Source organism: Melozone crissalis, unplaced genomic scaffold, assembly GCF_028551555.1.
Source record: "Melozone crissalis strain CALT ecotype California unplaced genomic scaffold, PUWL_Pcris_2 ptg000029l_1, whole genome shotgun sequence".
Lineage (NCBI taxonomy): Eukaryota > Metazoa > Chordata > Aves > Passeriformes > Passerellidae > Melozone > Melozone crissalis.
The window spans coordinates 12,027,162-12,044,588 of NW_026535807.1; the positions used below are offsets into that span (position 1 = coordinate 12,027,162).

A 17,427-nucleotide genomic window follows, 5' to 3' on the forward strand; every position below is an offset into this window, starting at 1 on the left:
GGCCATCAGAACAAAGGACTTACCTGGAGCACAGCTGTCAACAAGAGCACCCAGTGCTTTGCCATCCTGCCAGTTCTGATTGAAGTTTGTGATTGGCAAGTAGGGAATTTTGTTCTGGATCCAGCCCAGCAGCCTCTGCTTAGGAGTCTGCTTCTTTGCATCATCATCACCTTCATCCTCCCACACTGGCATAGAAATGGAGTAGTGAAGGATAAGGGTCCATATCAGGCCAAGGATCAGCTTCAGGTTTCCATCAACTATGGCTTTGCTGTCTGGAAGACAAAACACATACAACTGATTACCTGCCATTCTAGAGAAATGAGGTGTGTTTTTAAAACAGTGTGCCTGCACACAGGCAGGTAATCAAGGACAAGAAAACTGACCCAGGGCACTTGCAGACATTTGTTCAGGTAGAGACGCCCTTACTCACAGGAAGCATTAGAAAGGGCAAAAAGAGAGGAGTCAAAGGACTCAGTGCTCTCCAGTTGTCACTTGCTCCTTCAGCAGGAGAAGTGGCAGTTTAAGATCTCTAGTACTTTGATTTGGATAAGTACCACCTCATATTTTGTAATGGCATTTGTATCTTATGAAAAACGCCAAACAGCATGTGATGGAGGTCACAAAACCAGCATCCCAATAGGCATGATACACTCCAGGGCATAGATAAAAGCATCATTTAGGAAACACCATTTATATACAGAAACATGTCTCCCACACACATCAATAATTTGCCTTTTAAATGGTAGGGAATAAAATGAAGTGCTGCTCTGTAGTGAAGACAAGCAAATACAGAGTTTGGAATTGGTCTGTATTGGACATATCAAGACCTGTGTACGATCAGCAGGGTGGGCAGTGAAGTCCCTGGACAATCCTTTGCTCCATAACACAAGACATCATCCCTTCACTCTGCAAATTCAGAGCTACAGAAAAGAGCCAGCTTTGGCTTTTCCATATCATGCTCCGGCTTAAGAAAAATTTATCACCCGAGTGACCATGCTGCTGTTCTGCTTTAAGACACACTATGGAGCTAAGTTTAAGGCTGCTGGATATCAAGATCAGATTTTCAAAAGCAAAGTCTGCAGAGGCAGGATGCCTTTCTGCATTGGTTTGGCTTTGTGAAGTGACCACTACAGTTCTGTGAATTCACGTGCAAGTTACTTCAGCTTTAATGAGTCACACACTGGATGCCTCTGTTACAATCAGTGCTGTTACTTTTGCTTTATTGATTTGTCCCTTATTAAGCTCTTGAAATTTTGAGGCGTGGGTTTTGTTTCTCACACCTCCCTCCCTTTGAGCTTGTAGTTGTTACTCAGGCTATATTACACTGCTAACAGCTCCAGTTTTTCAAGCTCACACAAATCAGAGCACTTCTGCAATGTTCCAGGATGCTCTCAGCTGACAATTCCTCTTATTCCCAGCAGAATGTTACAGCAGAGCATTTTTTGGTTCTTTCCTCCATTTCAAGTGCAAGCTGTTAGAGAAATCCCTTTTCAGTCAACAGAAGTTACAAATAACCTGGAAACTTCTGTCTACTCTCCAGCTCCTGCAGCATATGCAGGAGTAAAGACAATTACAGCTGTATCAACTCCCTTTCATGCCACCAGAATTATTGTAGAGAAATCTTACAGAGTCCTACCCAGCAAAGCAAAAGTGTTCTGTAACTGGATTGCATTCTCCAGTTCACATCCAGAATGTTAACAGGCAAGTCCTCCAAGATGACCCTCCTTGTGCCCAACACTCACTGGGCATGCCTTACCTACTCCTCTTCAACTGAAGAGACCACAGCAGCAACCCAGCACCATCTTATCAATGCAAAATGATCTAACTTTTAAAACAAGTGTTTATACAGAATAGTGATCAAGAACAGCAATCACCCTTTAACCCAACACTCAGGCAAAGCAGTTAATATTTACATGGTTTCACAATAGAGCAGTATGTCCTAAACAGATAATGCTGTAACTTAAGACCTTGAAAGGCATTTGGACTTTCTGGGTAGTTAGCATCTGGTTTCTACTCAGATTTATTTGCATGAGATTTTTTAACATCAGTTTTGACTAATCTTACAGGATTACGATATGTGTCTGCCACTTGACTGCTCACTGATTACACATCCAGTCCAAGATACACAATAGATAGCTATGGGGTGATTAAGCCCTACTGGGTTTTAATTACAGGTTCCAAGGTAAAAGTCTACATCACATAAACAGTGGGTCTCCTAGCAACAACTAAACAGGCCCTACTGTCACCCTTTTCTGTCCTCTTTCCAGCTGAGCTACAAACAGGTCAGTGCCTTCCCTCCCCCTGTGCCAGCAGCTCCTTCATCCCACTCCATGGCACAACTACCAGGTCACACTTGGTGCTGGAACACAGCAATGGCCAGCCCACCTCTGCTCCAGAAATGCCTCCAAGCTTCAGTTTCAGATTTATATCCACATCGGCATTTTTACTAGAGGGACATAGCAATGATTTAGTAGGCTACAAGCAAGCTCATTTCAGAAAACTATCCAGCATTTCCAGGGAGGAATGCCAGCAGGACAGAACCACCTTGAGTACAATGCTACACACACATTACTCAAGATAAAGAATGGCTCATTTTATATTTATAGCACATAAATAATGTCTGTATGTGGTTGCACTGTGGTTACTGCAGCAACCAGCTGCATCTTCAGAGCTGCCCCCAGCACCCCACTGCCCTCTCCAAAGGCACAGCTGGGCTGTGGTTCTTGACCTGGGGAAAACCAGCCTGTACAGGCTTCCCAGCAAGAGCAAGACTATCCCATCTCACCAGCCTCATCCAGAAAGGCTGGGCACAGGGCTGCTGCCCTGATGACAGGAAAAGGTCACCACAGGAACAGGACAGCTCTTCCTCTCTGGGGTTGGTGCCATTGCCACGACTGCACTTTGTTAGCAAGCCCTCACAGCCTCCCAGCTTCCTGACAGGCATAGGGATCTCATGATGTCATTTTTTCCAAGCGAAGGAGGAGGGCTTGTCTGCTTTTATTTGGGGTGGGAAGTAGGCAGGGAGAAGAACTCCTGGGCAGGACAGACCTTATCAGGACCCAGCAGAGCTGCCGACAGGCCCTTCTCACAGGCACTCCACTCCCAGCACTGGCTTACAATCTCTATCACTATATAAAAGAACCCTCCACATTCAAGAAAAGACCAAAGTCCAGCTCAAAGCAGGCTTAGCTTCCATGCACTACTGTAAAGCTCAGCTCCAGCTGAGTACTTAGCCTCACCAGAAAAGCCTCTGCTTTAGTGCTGCCTTTTTCATTAATTGACTAAAAACATTCAGTACATCTTGGGCTTTAAGATGAAAGTAGCAACCAGGAATACATGCATCCATTCAGGTCCTGTACAGGGAGCACAGAGCTGGCCCTCTGAACACTTAGTAGAACCAAATTTACAAGCATCCCCCACGAGTTCTGAGTGCACACTGCAATACTGCCAAGGTGTAGGGACAGTGGAAAAAATAATATATTCCAATGACACTTAAGCACCAACAATCATTACTGCAGGCCCTGCTTGTATCCCAGCTCAGCTGACTTGCCACTGAATTCCCTCCACTCCCTGGTCCGCTTCAAGACACTTTCTGGCCATCTCAGGCTGGAAAACAGATTACATAAACAGCAGACTTTCGCCACTACTTTCCTACAACAAAAATTACTTTTAGGCATACTTATTACTCACACAGTCAATGCTTTACAGAACCTTTAAAGTCATGATTCTCAACTGCTCCACTGGAGCTCACAGTAAATTTACAGCATAGAGATGCACACTTGTGTCAGTGCTTCTGAACCAAACAGCCCAGCCCCTTGACAATTCATCTCCACCAGCCCAGCTGCATTTGGCTTTCAGCTTCAATGAGTTAGGTGGACAGAAACAAATTGCCTGCCCTCAGCTGTGAGAGCGTGTTTACTCCATAGCACCAGCCATGTTTCCGTAGATTAAAGGAGCCCTCTCCATGCAGGAGACAGCCACTGGTCCCGGCCTTCCTGGGGCTTGGAGGAAGCAAGCTGCTGCATCTCATCTGCCAAGATCATTTAGCAGGGCTGAACCAACTCTTTACAGCATCACTGCAGGCAGCTTTAATGTAACCATTCTTGGAGAAAGCACAGTCATCTGCATAACTTGCTGTATTCATGTCACAGTGCTCATGTTAACCTCTGCAAATGCCCCTACAGGTGTGGCAGAGAGCAATGTTCCCTGGTTTCCATAGGAGATGTGTGCTTTGGAGATCAAAGTCCCTGCACAGCTGACTCATACTTGCTGACAGCCACTGGACTTCTACTTTCAAAGGGCACATTTTTATGGGAAGCCCAGGCATGAAGCAGGAATCCATGGCACAGGCCCTCCCTCTTGCTTCAACACTAGCACTTGGGAGGACTTTAGCTCAACTGGAAACAGGCAGCTTTAGAGATGTCATCTAGAAGAGCCAATGGATGAAGGGTTTGGAAAGAGGGTTTTGTGCTGGTTTTGGTGGGTTTGGGATTTTTTATTATTATTAGAACTAAGAATTTTGTGGGTGTGATATGCAAGTTCTCCTGCCACTCTTGCTGTGGACTCCAAAACTTTGAATGCTGCAAGGTGACCACTTTCAGACAGTCTGCTACTACTTATGGCTAGACATGCTGTCCTAAACCAGCAAGAAGCAAAAACCACAGAAATGTTTAAGTTTGGATTTAACACAAACCTTCCTTCACACCTACACTGTTCAACGTGCATTTTAACTTCAACTCCCCATCTCCAACTTGCTTTCCTCCTCTAGAAGTACCTGATGATAACCCAATATCAGCAAAACAGCAGCAGCCATCAGCAAGACGCAGCCCCCACTCAGCTGCAGGCAGGAGCTGCTGTCAGCCTCTGCCAAGGTCCTGCTGTCAGGGTGCATCTCGACATGACATACATGCTGACTGCTGGAGAAAACCTGCCAGCCAGACTTAAGCTCTTCTGCAGAATTGAATAAGCAAGCATACTCTTTCTTTAAAAAAAAAAGCACCTATATATAGCCTACAACATTAAGGTTTATGTGGAAGTATCCTGCTTCCTAGTCAGCTATTAAGTGGCTGCTTAGTAGGGTGAACAGGAAAACAGGCTGAACCAGAGCTCATTTGCTTCCATCAAACCTCTGAGTCTAGATTGTAATTCTTCCATTTTTATTATCCTATTAACTAAGTGGCAAGCAGCCCAAAATATGGATTATGGCAATTCCATAGGCCAGCAGTACATACCACCAGTCTCAGTCTTGAAAAGGAATCAATTTTCAACTGCTCAAACTGATTTATAACTGTTGCTCTATACTAAAATACTAATATGATATGTTACACTTGGACTGCTAAAATCACACTCCCCAAAGCAACAAGAAAGATGTCCAAGTGCAGTGTGACTAGTCTGAGCCAGCAATGTGACCATTTTGAGACAAATGTGTGTCATTTTTATGGCTTGAGCCACAAAAAACTTCCCAACTCAACCTACCAAGTACAGAACTGCCAGTTCTTGATCCTCTGCATTTCTGCTTATAGCTGCCCCAGGAGCCAGTGCCAGAACTGAAACCTGGCACTGGTTGGAAGCTTGCACATTTATTTACTCCATTAGAACTCCCTAAATTCTACTTGGAACACATGGCTTGAACAATATGACCTTTATTAGGTCTATAATTCTACAATTAAAAAAAAAACAAAACCAAAAAAAGCATTATAAACAAGTTTGTGACTAGTATCTTCTGCTCATGTGCAAGTCTGCTCTGCATTCAGATTAAGCATAAGTACGACTCAAACTGTGGCAATGCTGCTTGAACTCTGCCCTACAGCAGAGGTGCAAGTCATTCTCTGCTGGACAATTAGTGGAAACAAGCTACCGAGGCAGACAGCTTCCTTACTAAATCAAGCTAGTCATACAGACTGTGGAAGTATTGCAAAACAAATGAAAGGACTGAAAAAGCAGCTTTTGAGTAGTGAATTTTATTTTTTAAAATAGTTTCATGGCTGAGGCTGCAGTCAACACAGCTTGTTCACGATCTCATAAAGCCATCCCAGAAGCTTTGCTCTTGATTTTCACACTGAGAAGTTAAACCACAACCAGCACTGATCTTTGCACCCACCTTCTCTAAAAAGTGGTCTTCCTCTTCTTTTTTATGTCTTCCATATTTAAACTTTTGTTCTATGCATTATATGTAGGGAGAAACCAAATCCATGGTTCTCAATACCAAACAAAGGAGAAGTCTCATCAACAACCCTTACTCCTTACTTCCAGGCATGGAAGGAATTTTGTATAGCACATACAAAGTTTGTATCAATTATGGATCAGAAGAGATTTTGAAGAGATTGTAGAAATTTTAGATCTTGGCATCTTTGAGCATTTCTCCACCTCTAGTTATTCTCACCTATTGTTAAATAGCTACAGCAGCTATGGGACAGAAAAATTAAGCAATGATTAGGGCTTAATCTTCTGGAACAAAGAAAACACCACACTGAGCAGAGCCACATGCCAAACTGAAGTATGCAGATGAGATGGAGCTGAGCAAGCTGCCCAAGGAAATTCTTTGCTGAAGCATACAGTATGCGTTCACAGGCTTACTGTGTCTGCTAAAGACATTAGCAACATCCTCTGTAGGGATAATATGTCTTTAAATCAATTACAGGGGTTCCTCTGTGCTTTGAGAACATACTGCAACCATTTCCTCCAGTGTCCCTTAAGCCCAGGTCCCCATCCCAGCTCCTGAGGCCAGCACATGGCATGTGCCCTGCTGTGTGCAGCTGCTCACCCCAGGGAGGCACAGGCTGTGCCCATCACACAGGGTCAGTTTGTGGGTACCTAGCTGTGACTGCCAGCCTCTAACTGCCACGGGCTCCAGTCCCACTGCAGCTCTGCTGCTCAGCAGCATCTGCAGGCAGTGCTGTGACCCCCAGGACAGCTGATCCTCAGCACCAGCCTACCTGAGTCTCCCTGGGCTTTCAGCTCACTGCTCCCAGCTGAGCACCCACACCCTGCCAAGGCACAGCCACTCCTCAGCTTCACTAAGGAGCCTCAGGGATTCCATCACCTGAAAAAGTGTATCTTCAGGAAGCCTAAGTGATACACCATGTACACTCAGAGATCCACTAAGCTTTTCACAAGGTAGGTTTTCCAGAAGAGGAATGACTTTCACTGGAGGGTTGTAAGAACAGTAACTGAGTGGTGATCTAGACATGGGCAGGAGGATGGAAAAGATAATAAAAAGGGTTTTATTTTTTTGCAAGGGACAGAAACCATTTTCTTCTAGGCTTACCAGGGTGACTGGTTATTTAAAAAAAAAAAAAAAACAAGCAGCAAGATTCCTTTGTGAGACAAATCTTTGGATTTGAGATATTAAACATTACACTTCAGAGGGTTTAAAACTATTAAATAGTATTTACTTCAACTGGAATTGACACCAATTATGTCAGAACTTCAGGCCACTGTTGCCTACATCATCCTGTACTGCCTACTGGGCCTCTAGAAAGGATCTCATGAGGTGGAGCTGGCGACTGAAAAAAAAAGTTCAAATCCAGTCCTTTTAGTGTAAGTTTGGCCAAAAAAAAAAATCACACAGACTTTTAATACAGTAAAGAATAAAAATAATCAAACCAATGGAGCTCTCAGGAGCAAAGTACAGATTAAAATAGCTCTGCCCAACATCTTAATAGGTACCCAGAGAACACTCATGTCTCGCATCCAGAAGAGAAAGGCATAACACAAAGCAAGAAAGCAAGTTTAAGCCAGCAGTATAACAGCAACAGCAACCAACCCAGCTTCTCCAAGAGAAACTGAAATCACCCAAGGGGGCTTGAAGGAGAAGTCAAGAATTTCAAAATTAAGAATTCTTAAGGCAGCTGGGGAAAATAGTCAAACTGCGGGTGGCTTATGATCAAATTCCTTAATACTTTCAGTCTGAACACACCTAGGTTTGTGTGCCTTAAGTGCCATATCCCAAGCTAGGATATGAGAAGGTAAACACATTACTGTTACATCCAGAAAGAGCTGCAGACAGGTGTTAGTGCACATCCAACCCTTGCTGTGAACGCTGTCTGTGAGCACCAGGAGGGCTCCGCACTGCCGGCACGCTGCTGGGATGGGATTAGCAGTGAGCAAGGATGCAATACAGAACAATGAGAGCTGCCATTCACGGTGGCTGTTTCAGAGCTCTCTGCTCCCGGCCAAGCAGGTCCCCACTCACAGCTGCAGGACTGCAGCACAGATACCGAGCTGAACAGCACACAGGAATGCTGTGCCCATTATCTGACATCCTTTTGGGGTGGGGGGTGGGAAAGGAAGGCGTCTGAATGTTCTGCCTTTGTAGAGCAGTAAGTTGCCATGAGTGCTGCTTTGTCCCCAGCCAGCGAGCCCCTCGCCAGCCTGGCGGGGGCAGAGCGCCAGTGCCACACTAACCCCAAAACCCCGGCTCACCTCGAGAGCTGGCACAGCCGAGCACCGGCGGCCGGGGCACGGGAGGCACCACGAGGGCTTTCCCCAGTGCTGGAACCCCCGTGCCCCACCTGCAGCTCCCGCCCCATACATGGCAGAGGCACAGCGGGCTCCGGGCCTGCCACAGCACGACACCGCCCACGGCATCAGTGCCAAAACCACCCCACAATGGGCCCTGTGAGCCCGGCCCCTGCACCAGCACAGCACATTCCCCGCTGCTGAGCTCATCCCAACGCCCCTCCGGGGCTGCTACCGGCCCCAGGAGCGGCTGGGACACCGCGGCCCACACGCCTGTGCTGGGGACAGACTGCACCGAACCAGCAGGTGACGTTCAGCTCCTTCGGTGGCAAAGATCCACGTTTCCAGGGAGGAATGAGTGGAAGCTGGGTGGCAGAGCAGCCAGCCTTCATGCTTCACTATGCAAAGGGAGCCCAAGGCTGCATGGGACAATTGTGCTCCCCATGGGCTCGAGTCAGCAGAGCCCCATCCTCCAGGACAGCAGAGCCGGCAAGATTGACTGCACCAGCCTCACAGACAACAGGAGGATTGCAAAAGCCCCCGGCCAGCACCTGGCAGCCCGGGATGGGGCTGTAGAGAAGGGCTTCAGGACAGCACCCACACGGACACAGCCCCAGCAGCCCCAGGTTCAGAGGCGGGTGGAGGGAAGCTCCGGGAAGCCATGGGAACAGCACAGCACAAGGCGTCCAAGGGCTAATTAATCATCCAGGAATAACTTGAGAAGGAAAGTCCCTGCAGTGGGGAGTGAACATGCCAGAATTGGATTTCTGCTAAATGATGGAGGGAGGGGGAAGAAGGCATCCTCCTGCCTTTATCACACTCTGCTGAGAAACACTTGGCTCAACTTTTGAAACCAAGTGACGTGACACAAACTACACCTCCCTCCTCCAGTTATGAGACAGGAGAGAAAAGGGAATGATCCTACAGCCAGTCTGTGCTCCCCAAGAGGCAGTACATGTACTGCCATGGCACAGGAAGGCTTCACCTTCCCATCAGAGCAGACAGCTACACCTGAGTCAGCAACACCACTAGCCAATTCACAGGAAAGGAATTTCAGTTTAAGCAAGACGTTAAAATTTTAGTCAAATGTATAATTGTCTACACCCCACAAAAACACTTCTCTAGGAGTCCGATCAACTCAAGGTTGTTTCATTCCCATGTGCAAACAAAAACAGCATGTCCTCACAACACAACGTGTGCATACACAACTAGAAAGCCAAGCCTCTATCAGAAAGGCTGAACTGAAAAAAACAACTGTAGTGCCAGAACAGTGCAAGTGACACAAAGCTACAAACTGTCTCCAAAGCCTAACAGTGCTGTAACCATCTCTGTAGGATTAAGGTAATCCTAAATCTCAGGTTACTTCAGGTCTCATCAAGGTCAAAAACCTGTCTAGTTCTTGCAAAGACCTCCCAGAGGCTGGCAGAGTTGTTAGTGCTGTTCTGCATCTCACATTAATGAATGAATGTTACCAATCTTCAGCGCAGGAGATAACAGGAAGGTCCACCCTCAGGCACTGGAGAGAAAATAATTGGAAGACAGGGCTACAAAAAAAAAAAAAAATGCCTCAGCAAGACCAAAGAAGCAATATAATAATGCAGAGGTTTCCAGGCACCAAAGCGACCTCTGTACTACTAACAACGTGTTTATTCACACTGGGGATAGGTCAAGATAGTTATATGAAACAGCATGTAAAATCTTGCAGAGATAAATGAGCCTATTCAGATAGGGCTGTCTAACATCTCCTGTGTAACAGATGCCAGGCACAAAAGCTGCAAGGGTTGGACTTTGTGAAGCCAAAACCAACACATTTGAAATTATCAGAACTGATTACTGTTTGGGGAAATCCTTGGCCACAACAGACACCAAGATTCAATTTTTCCATTTGAACCAGAATTGCTACACTGACTGTGATTCACTGTGCACAGGGCTGCTGTTCAAAGGAAATCCCCATTCATGCAGCTCTGCACAGCTCAACCCATCTCCACTCTGCTCTGCAGCACCAAAGTACTGAGGATTGGAGCACATTTTGTGGTTTGGGGTAAGTAACACATCAGAAAGTAACGTACCAGTTACTTCAGCTTTACAAAAGATTTGTGGTTTTTCTCAGTTTTGATCATCTCTGATTCTGAGCACCTAACAGCACTGCTCTATGCAGGCTTGTTTTGAAGCATATAAACCCAGGTACCATCCTACAGATGCTCTGCAGCCCAATGACAGAGTTAATCCAGCTATCACTGTCCAACTATTTCCCTGAGAAGCAACAGGCAAGGTAATTAATTTGAACATGCTCTGCTCAGTTTGGCTGGGACAGAATGAATTTTCTTCACAGTAGCTGAAATGGGGCTGGGGTTTGGATTTGTGCTGAAAACTATGCTGATAACACAAGGATGTTTTTGTTACTGCTGAGCAATGCTTACATAGCATCAAGGCATTTTCTGTCTCTCACCCCACCAGTCAGTTGGCTGGGGATGCAGAAGAAATTGGGAGGGGACAGCAGATCCCCACTGACTCAAGGGATACCCCATACTATATATCATGCTCAGCACAAAACCAGAAGAAAGAAGCAGGGGGGACATTTGATGTCACCTGTCTTCCCCAGTAACCATTACACATGATGGATGGCTGAACACCTTCCTGCCCATAGGATGTGGTGAATAAATGCCTTGTTTTGCTTTGCTTATTAAACTGTCTTCATCTCAACACATGAGTTTTTCCACTTTTACTCTTCCAATTCTCTCCCCCATCCCACAGCAGGGAAGTGAGTGAGCAGCTGTGTGGGGCTGAGTTGCTGGCTGGGCTTAAACTATGACATGCAACTGTACCTTCAGTGCAGATTGGAATAGGCACTTTGGAATTACCCCCCAAATCTGAATTTCATCAGTTCATTTTGACATTCAGACATAGTACTCACTCAACACAAACACACAGCACCAGAAGTAGCCCAAAACCCACACACCCCAACACCAGAACTGTTCCACCAGGCCACTGCCCTTCAGCACTGCTGTGATGATGTGAAATATCTAAAATGAGTCTTCAAGCTCCAGCCATCACCACAGCATTGCCATGTGAGTGTCCAGCAGGAGGGGGTGACACACAGGCAGGCTGCTTTCTGCAGCTGCACGCTGAGCAAGATTTGCAGAACACATGCACGGCCTGGAAAGTATTGCTGCTTTTCCATGACCATTATGAAGGTGTCTTCAAGCTTCTGTGCATAAGTCAGCTAGATTTAATTCCCCACGAGCTTTCACATACAGACACCTACCCTCCACCTCCACTGGAAACCACGACTAGTCCTCTCCAAGAAGGAATGGGATTGCTTTCTTCCTGGAATTCCCATTCTTAAGTAAACAATATTGTGTGCTGTATCTTGATGGAAAAATGCTCTCCCCTCTTTCTGGGGAAACAATGAAGCTCGAACACATTTCTGTATGCTTGTGCAACACAGTAAGCACACTTCCATCTGCACATCCCACCAGGCTGTCCCCTACACCGTGTGGATTTGAGCCCTGTGTGTTGAACACCCCACACACGGCAGCGCTGTGTTTATACAGTTCCAGCTACAAGCCGCTAACATAAGGAATCTACGCTTGGCTCCAGGCCCAGATCATTCATCCCACTGTGGCAGCCACTATCAGCCAGGCCTCTTCTGAGAGGAGCTTTCATGGCTGGAACGCGGGGCAGAGTCTGCAGAGGCACAGTGTGCACGGGTGGTCTCCAAGCACCTTAAAGAGGAGCAGCTGGGATTAATGGCACAGCTTGAGCACACATTAGCCGCAGCTGTGTGACACCCGCTCATGCAAACCATACACCCGCAGCTCCCACTCAAACTCACTCCCTGCACAGCAAAGCTTGGCTTCAAATGTGTGGGTTTTGCATGGCCACAAACAGTCCACGTCCCCATCTCACCCCAGCTTGCCAGCCCCAGGCCCCAGAACTATCCTCCTGTGCCGTGCCAGGGCTCTGCTCAGGGGCCATCCTGTCACTCTCCTAGCAAAAAGAGGCAGGTCTGCCCATCTGACACCATCAGCCTAACCCAACTTAGCCAGGAGCTGCTCAGCCGTGACAGGCTCTGGCTGCTAAGAGTTTCCAAGCTAGCCAGTGCTCAGAGATGCTACCTTTCCTCTCCAGAGGCTGGGCTTCAAATCCTCCAACTAAAGGATCCACACAAGTCTTTGCAAATTTCACAAGCTTGCAGATCTCTCTCAATCTTCAGGGACAGCACTCCATCACACACATGCTGACCAAGAAGGGTGCAGGCAATTACCCAAATCCTCACCAGCTGCATGATCCCATTTTTAATCTGCAGTCTCACATTGTTCACATTTGCAAGCCTATTGTATTTCACATTTTTAACACAACACTAAAAATGCAGAGCACTGGCTCTAGAGACAAATTTTCTAGAGCTGGAAGGAAGAGTGGCAGCAACTTTGCAAGCTACATTGCTCTGTCTGACCTCCCATACCTCTTCCAGGTACCTACCAGGTTTGATGCACCATTAGACAACATTGTTTTTAGCAATTCCTCCATTTCACCCTGAAAAATGTTTACTGGCGTACTTTTACTTTCATCCAGACACAACAAGAGTCCCACATGTGTTTATCTTACTCCCAGAGGAAGTCTGGGCTGCTTCTTTCAGCTTCTACATTTGAGCTTAAATGCTGTAGCTAACCAGGTACTGCTTCAGAAGTCTGAGTTACTTTTCTTACAGGCAGAATAAGAAATATTCTGCAGCTTGTTAAAGCCTATGTTTAAGCAATAAAGCTGGTTAATTTAAATATTTGCACTTCCTCTGCCTTAGGCAGTGCTTTCAACCAATAGCTACAGCACTATGTGCGAAGCAGCTCATTTTTTCTCTTTGCACATAAAACCTTTCAAAGTGACAAAGTTTTATTCAGTTATTTATCAGAAGAAATATTTCTTTACTCAAATACCGAACTCCAAGCTAGGCTACAAAACCACAGCAAAATTTGAAATGTTGAAGTAGGGCTTTATGCCACTAACTTCAGAGGGCTTCCCTGTTTGAGTCAAGAGTCAATCAACAGAGCTTTCCACCCAGGAAATCCCAGACATCTCCACTGTTTACAGGGCCTGAACTAGCAGTTCCTCACTCAAGTCTGCTGCTCATAGTGCTTTCACAGCAAAGCAAACCTTCTCCATGACACAACCCTCACAGAGTAGCTCCAAACTGCCTCTTCGCAGAAAGCAGCAGATTGGGATATACTGCAGTGAGAATCCCAATGGCAAAGCAGTTAATTCCATGGGACGAGGTCTGTGTAATACCCTTGTCCAGGAGCAGCACATGCTTCTATCCCTGTAGCTGCAGATGTCTGCAAGTCATTAGCATGCTCAGCAATGCTCACTGAGCAGCCACAGATCATCCAGTGTGACAGCACCAAGGGCATGCTGAGCCACCCTGCTGTACAGTGGCTGTGAGCTGAATGCAATCAGCATTTCTTCACTCCTGTATTTGGAGAGAACCCGGACCACTAGAAGACTCTCTCAGGCTCTTCTATGTCTTTTTGGATGCAAAAAACATAACTGGCCACCTGGGAGCTGCAGGCACTCCTGGGTCACCTGACTGTGGCCTCCCACCAAGTAGACAATTCACTTGGTCACTAGCACCTTGATTGAGCAACCCCTGCTCCTGCTCAGCACCCAGGTTAGGCCAGAGAAGTACTATTAGCACAGGAGCTGGTTTATCAACATGCAGCAACCCCTGCAAGCTGGGGTCTTCTCCAAAGCAGCTGTATTGGGCTATGGCAAGTTACCCTCCCTGCTTTGGCCGCCCAAGTTCAATGTCAGTGTTCAGTTGTCCAGCACATATGCTGCATCCTCTGTTAAGAGCATCAAACTCATGTAAGTCAGCACTAAATAGCACAGGAACACATGATCACAAAGTACTGAGAGCATTAAGGTGGCACCACCATAGAGGGTCCTCCAGTCCTGGTTTAAAAGCCTCCATGTCTTAGTCCTGACTTCTGACAGCAGCAGTGTCCAGCATTGGTGAGCTCCAGCTGTGGCACCAGAAGTCACTGCCCTTTTAAGCATCATTACAAGTTTTCCTGGCAGTCACCAGCCTAGATTTTCTCCTTCTTCATAGCTGCATTTTTACTACATGCCTAAAAGAGTTACCCAAAGCAATAATCCCCAGAGACAACTACAGCTGTTTCTATTTGACTTTTAATTAGATCATTGATCTTGTTCTAGCGGTTACATGAGCTATAGGATATTTGCATGCAACCACAGCGGTAATCAACAGCCGGAACAAAACTGAAACAACACGATAAAATACCATCTGTGGGAACACTTGGGATGGTAAAGTCTGCTCAGACATTAGCTTGTCCCCCACAAGGGAATCTGGCAACAAGCCATGTCTGGGGAAGTGACAACTGCCCAGAGAGCCACTGCAACTAGAGTGACATCAGCAAACAGCAGCCCTTCAGGAACATCCAGGTGCTGAAGGAGGCTCAAAGATGCCTGGACTTCAGATTACTTGGGAGACCAACAAGCAGCATTACTTCTAGTTTTGCAGAGAAACTCTACAGAAATTCACTGTCTAGCTGTGATGGTGAGGCAACATATGATACCTTGCACCATCAAGATGACAGTTAGACACCAATTTGGTTTAGCAAGCCAGCATTTCCTGTTCTGTAGCAAGGATCAAAAGCAGAGAGATAAATCCAAGATGTGTGTCTCACACCATGGCTGATACAAGGTGTATTTATTATACTGTCAGTTCCCAGTGTGGAAGATGTGTCAAAGACAAATGCAGGACCCTGCACATATACCCCAGCTCAGGCTCTTTGCTCCTGCAGTCTGAGACTAGGGAAACCTGCTCCTATCACTCACCTTATAACAAAGGGAGGATCTGTGCAAAGCTGAAGCTCATCTCCAAGATGTACCCAGCAGTGTTTTAGCACTGAGATTTAAACTAGTTCCAAGACCTGGCTTGCCAGTATTTGCCTATGGAAAGTCCACTAAAACTGCTGCACCTACTACTGCAAGGTTGTTGTGAGAAAAGGGAATGCAAAACAGTTAATTACACCAATTAAAGGAAACACAGATAGAGCAAGTCAGTATCTAGCCGAGGGGAACAGCATTTCCTCTTCTGTGTTTGAATAACCTTCAAATGCACATATCATGGGTGTTTGCCTTCTGCTGCAGGGCCCCAGAGCAGACACAACATACTGCACATAACATAGCTCACCACTTGCTCATTTTGGGCCCACCAACTACGACAGTGCATTTTATGTAGGCTCAGAAATGCAGAATACGTTATCTCCTTACAAGAGAGGCCACAGACTAATCAAAACCAGTAGGCAGCCACAAGCACATAGGGTAGTCTGAAATTGCTGTGGGCTGGGAGGTGCAGAGACCAGCCACCAGCTTCCTACCCCCAGGTCAGGCTGGGGCAGCCCCCAGGGCCAGACATGCTCACAGCACCAATGCAAAAGACAGGAGTTGGCATTTCAGAGCAGCATTTAATAGCTCAGCCCAAAGCTCATCACACAAGTTTCAGCACAAAAAGTGTGTGGAAGCACATCAGCTGTGTATGGATTAGCAGTCGCCCAGTGCTTTCAGCTGCTGCTCTGCAGCAGAGCAGCCATGCAGAGGGCTGTGGCCAGTGTTGCAAATGCCTGCACCCCACCCAGGCAGGCAGGATGCAGCAAGAGCCACCCCGGCAGCATGGGGAGAGCAGAGGGTGGCCGACAGCCTCTGCTCAGCACAGCACCCACACCGTGCCAGAACCAACCGCAGCAATGTGACAGTGGGATGTGCTGCAACAGCCATTGCCCAACCTGCCCCCTCAGCAGGGCAGTCTGTGCCCACCTCGCCCTCAGAGGAGCCATCATTTGGGAACGGTGCTGCCACGCAGCCTGGCCAGCTCATGCCACAGTAATTCAATGCTCTGACAAATAAATGCGTCATGATTTACAGCATGGCCTGAAGCGAGGGAGAAGGAGCCACAGCCCATGATGTCAGTGCAGCCCAGTCATTTTTGTGCTGTTACTGGGTAACGCTGGCAGGAGAGCTCATGCAACCTGCTGCTGCTGTTAGATGAAAACAGCTTGTCCCTGTGCATAGCCAGGGAAGGCCATAGCCTAGATGGCCAAAGCTGTGCCACTACCAACTCACCATCCTGATCAGTAAAACTTGTTATATTTCAGTGACCCAGACAAATTAACTCTGAAGTATCTGCTGAATTTATGCTTTAAAGTAAGAGATTGTCTTCTGTATTTACTGGTTCCTTCCCATTAGTTTAGTTGTCTACTTCTCCAGGTAGTAAGGAACAGCAAAGGGCCATCACCTCACTCAGAGGAAGAATCCCACTGGTAACTAGACAGTGCAGCTGCTTGTGTGGCCGTTCTTCCCAGACACACGGCTGTTTTCTTTCAAGAACAATATCAGCAGGAGGTTCAAAGAACTTCAGCCCATCACACCAGGGGAGACAGGATTCAGCTACTCCACCCTCTGCTCACTCCCAGGCAGCCCAGGGCAGTGTCTGCTGCCTTACTCACCACAAGGGAGGATGTGCCAGGCAACTCTTGCTTCCTCAGGAACTTGGGCAAAATTTCATTTGGCTGCTGTTTGAAGTGGCCTAGCTTGCACAAAAAATCCAGTTTATTTTTGCAGTGGCTGTATCCCAGTTACCATGTACAAGAACAGTAGGAACTAGACACAGCATACATCTCACTATGGATGTTAGACTTCAACTGCTTGCAGCAGAATAGTGCTTACACAAGGATTTGCAATCCATTAGGTGAACCCAAAGCCCACCACAGCAGATCCAATCCTCACTGTGATGTACCAGATATTATGTAGGCATCTTCAAAATTCAAGGTTAGCTGCAGGAGGGACAGAGAGCCAAGGGAGGCTGATAGACAAGTTAGAGACCACATCAGAGACCAGAAAACCATCTGGTTAAGATACAGCATACACTTACTGCAAGGCTTTTGAGTACAG

The 17,427-nt window shown here is 46.7% G+C and overlaps 1 protein-coding gene across 3 annotated transcripts in view; it reads right to left on the reverse strand.

Moving 5' to 3' along the window:
• FLNB (filamin B) overlaps window positions 1-17,427 on the reverse strand; it is a 70,709-nt gene that overhangs the window by 46,944 nt on the left and 6,338 nt on the right. For all 3 annotated transcript variants that reach the window (XM_054280838.1, XM_054280837.1, XM_054280839.1), the window contains exon 2: window positions 24-272. In XM_054280838.1, the coding sequence (XP_054136813.1) occupies window positions 24-272 (249 nt within the window). The remainder of the gene's footprint in view (window positions 1-23; window positions 273-17,427) is intronic.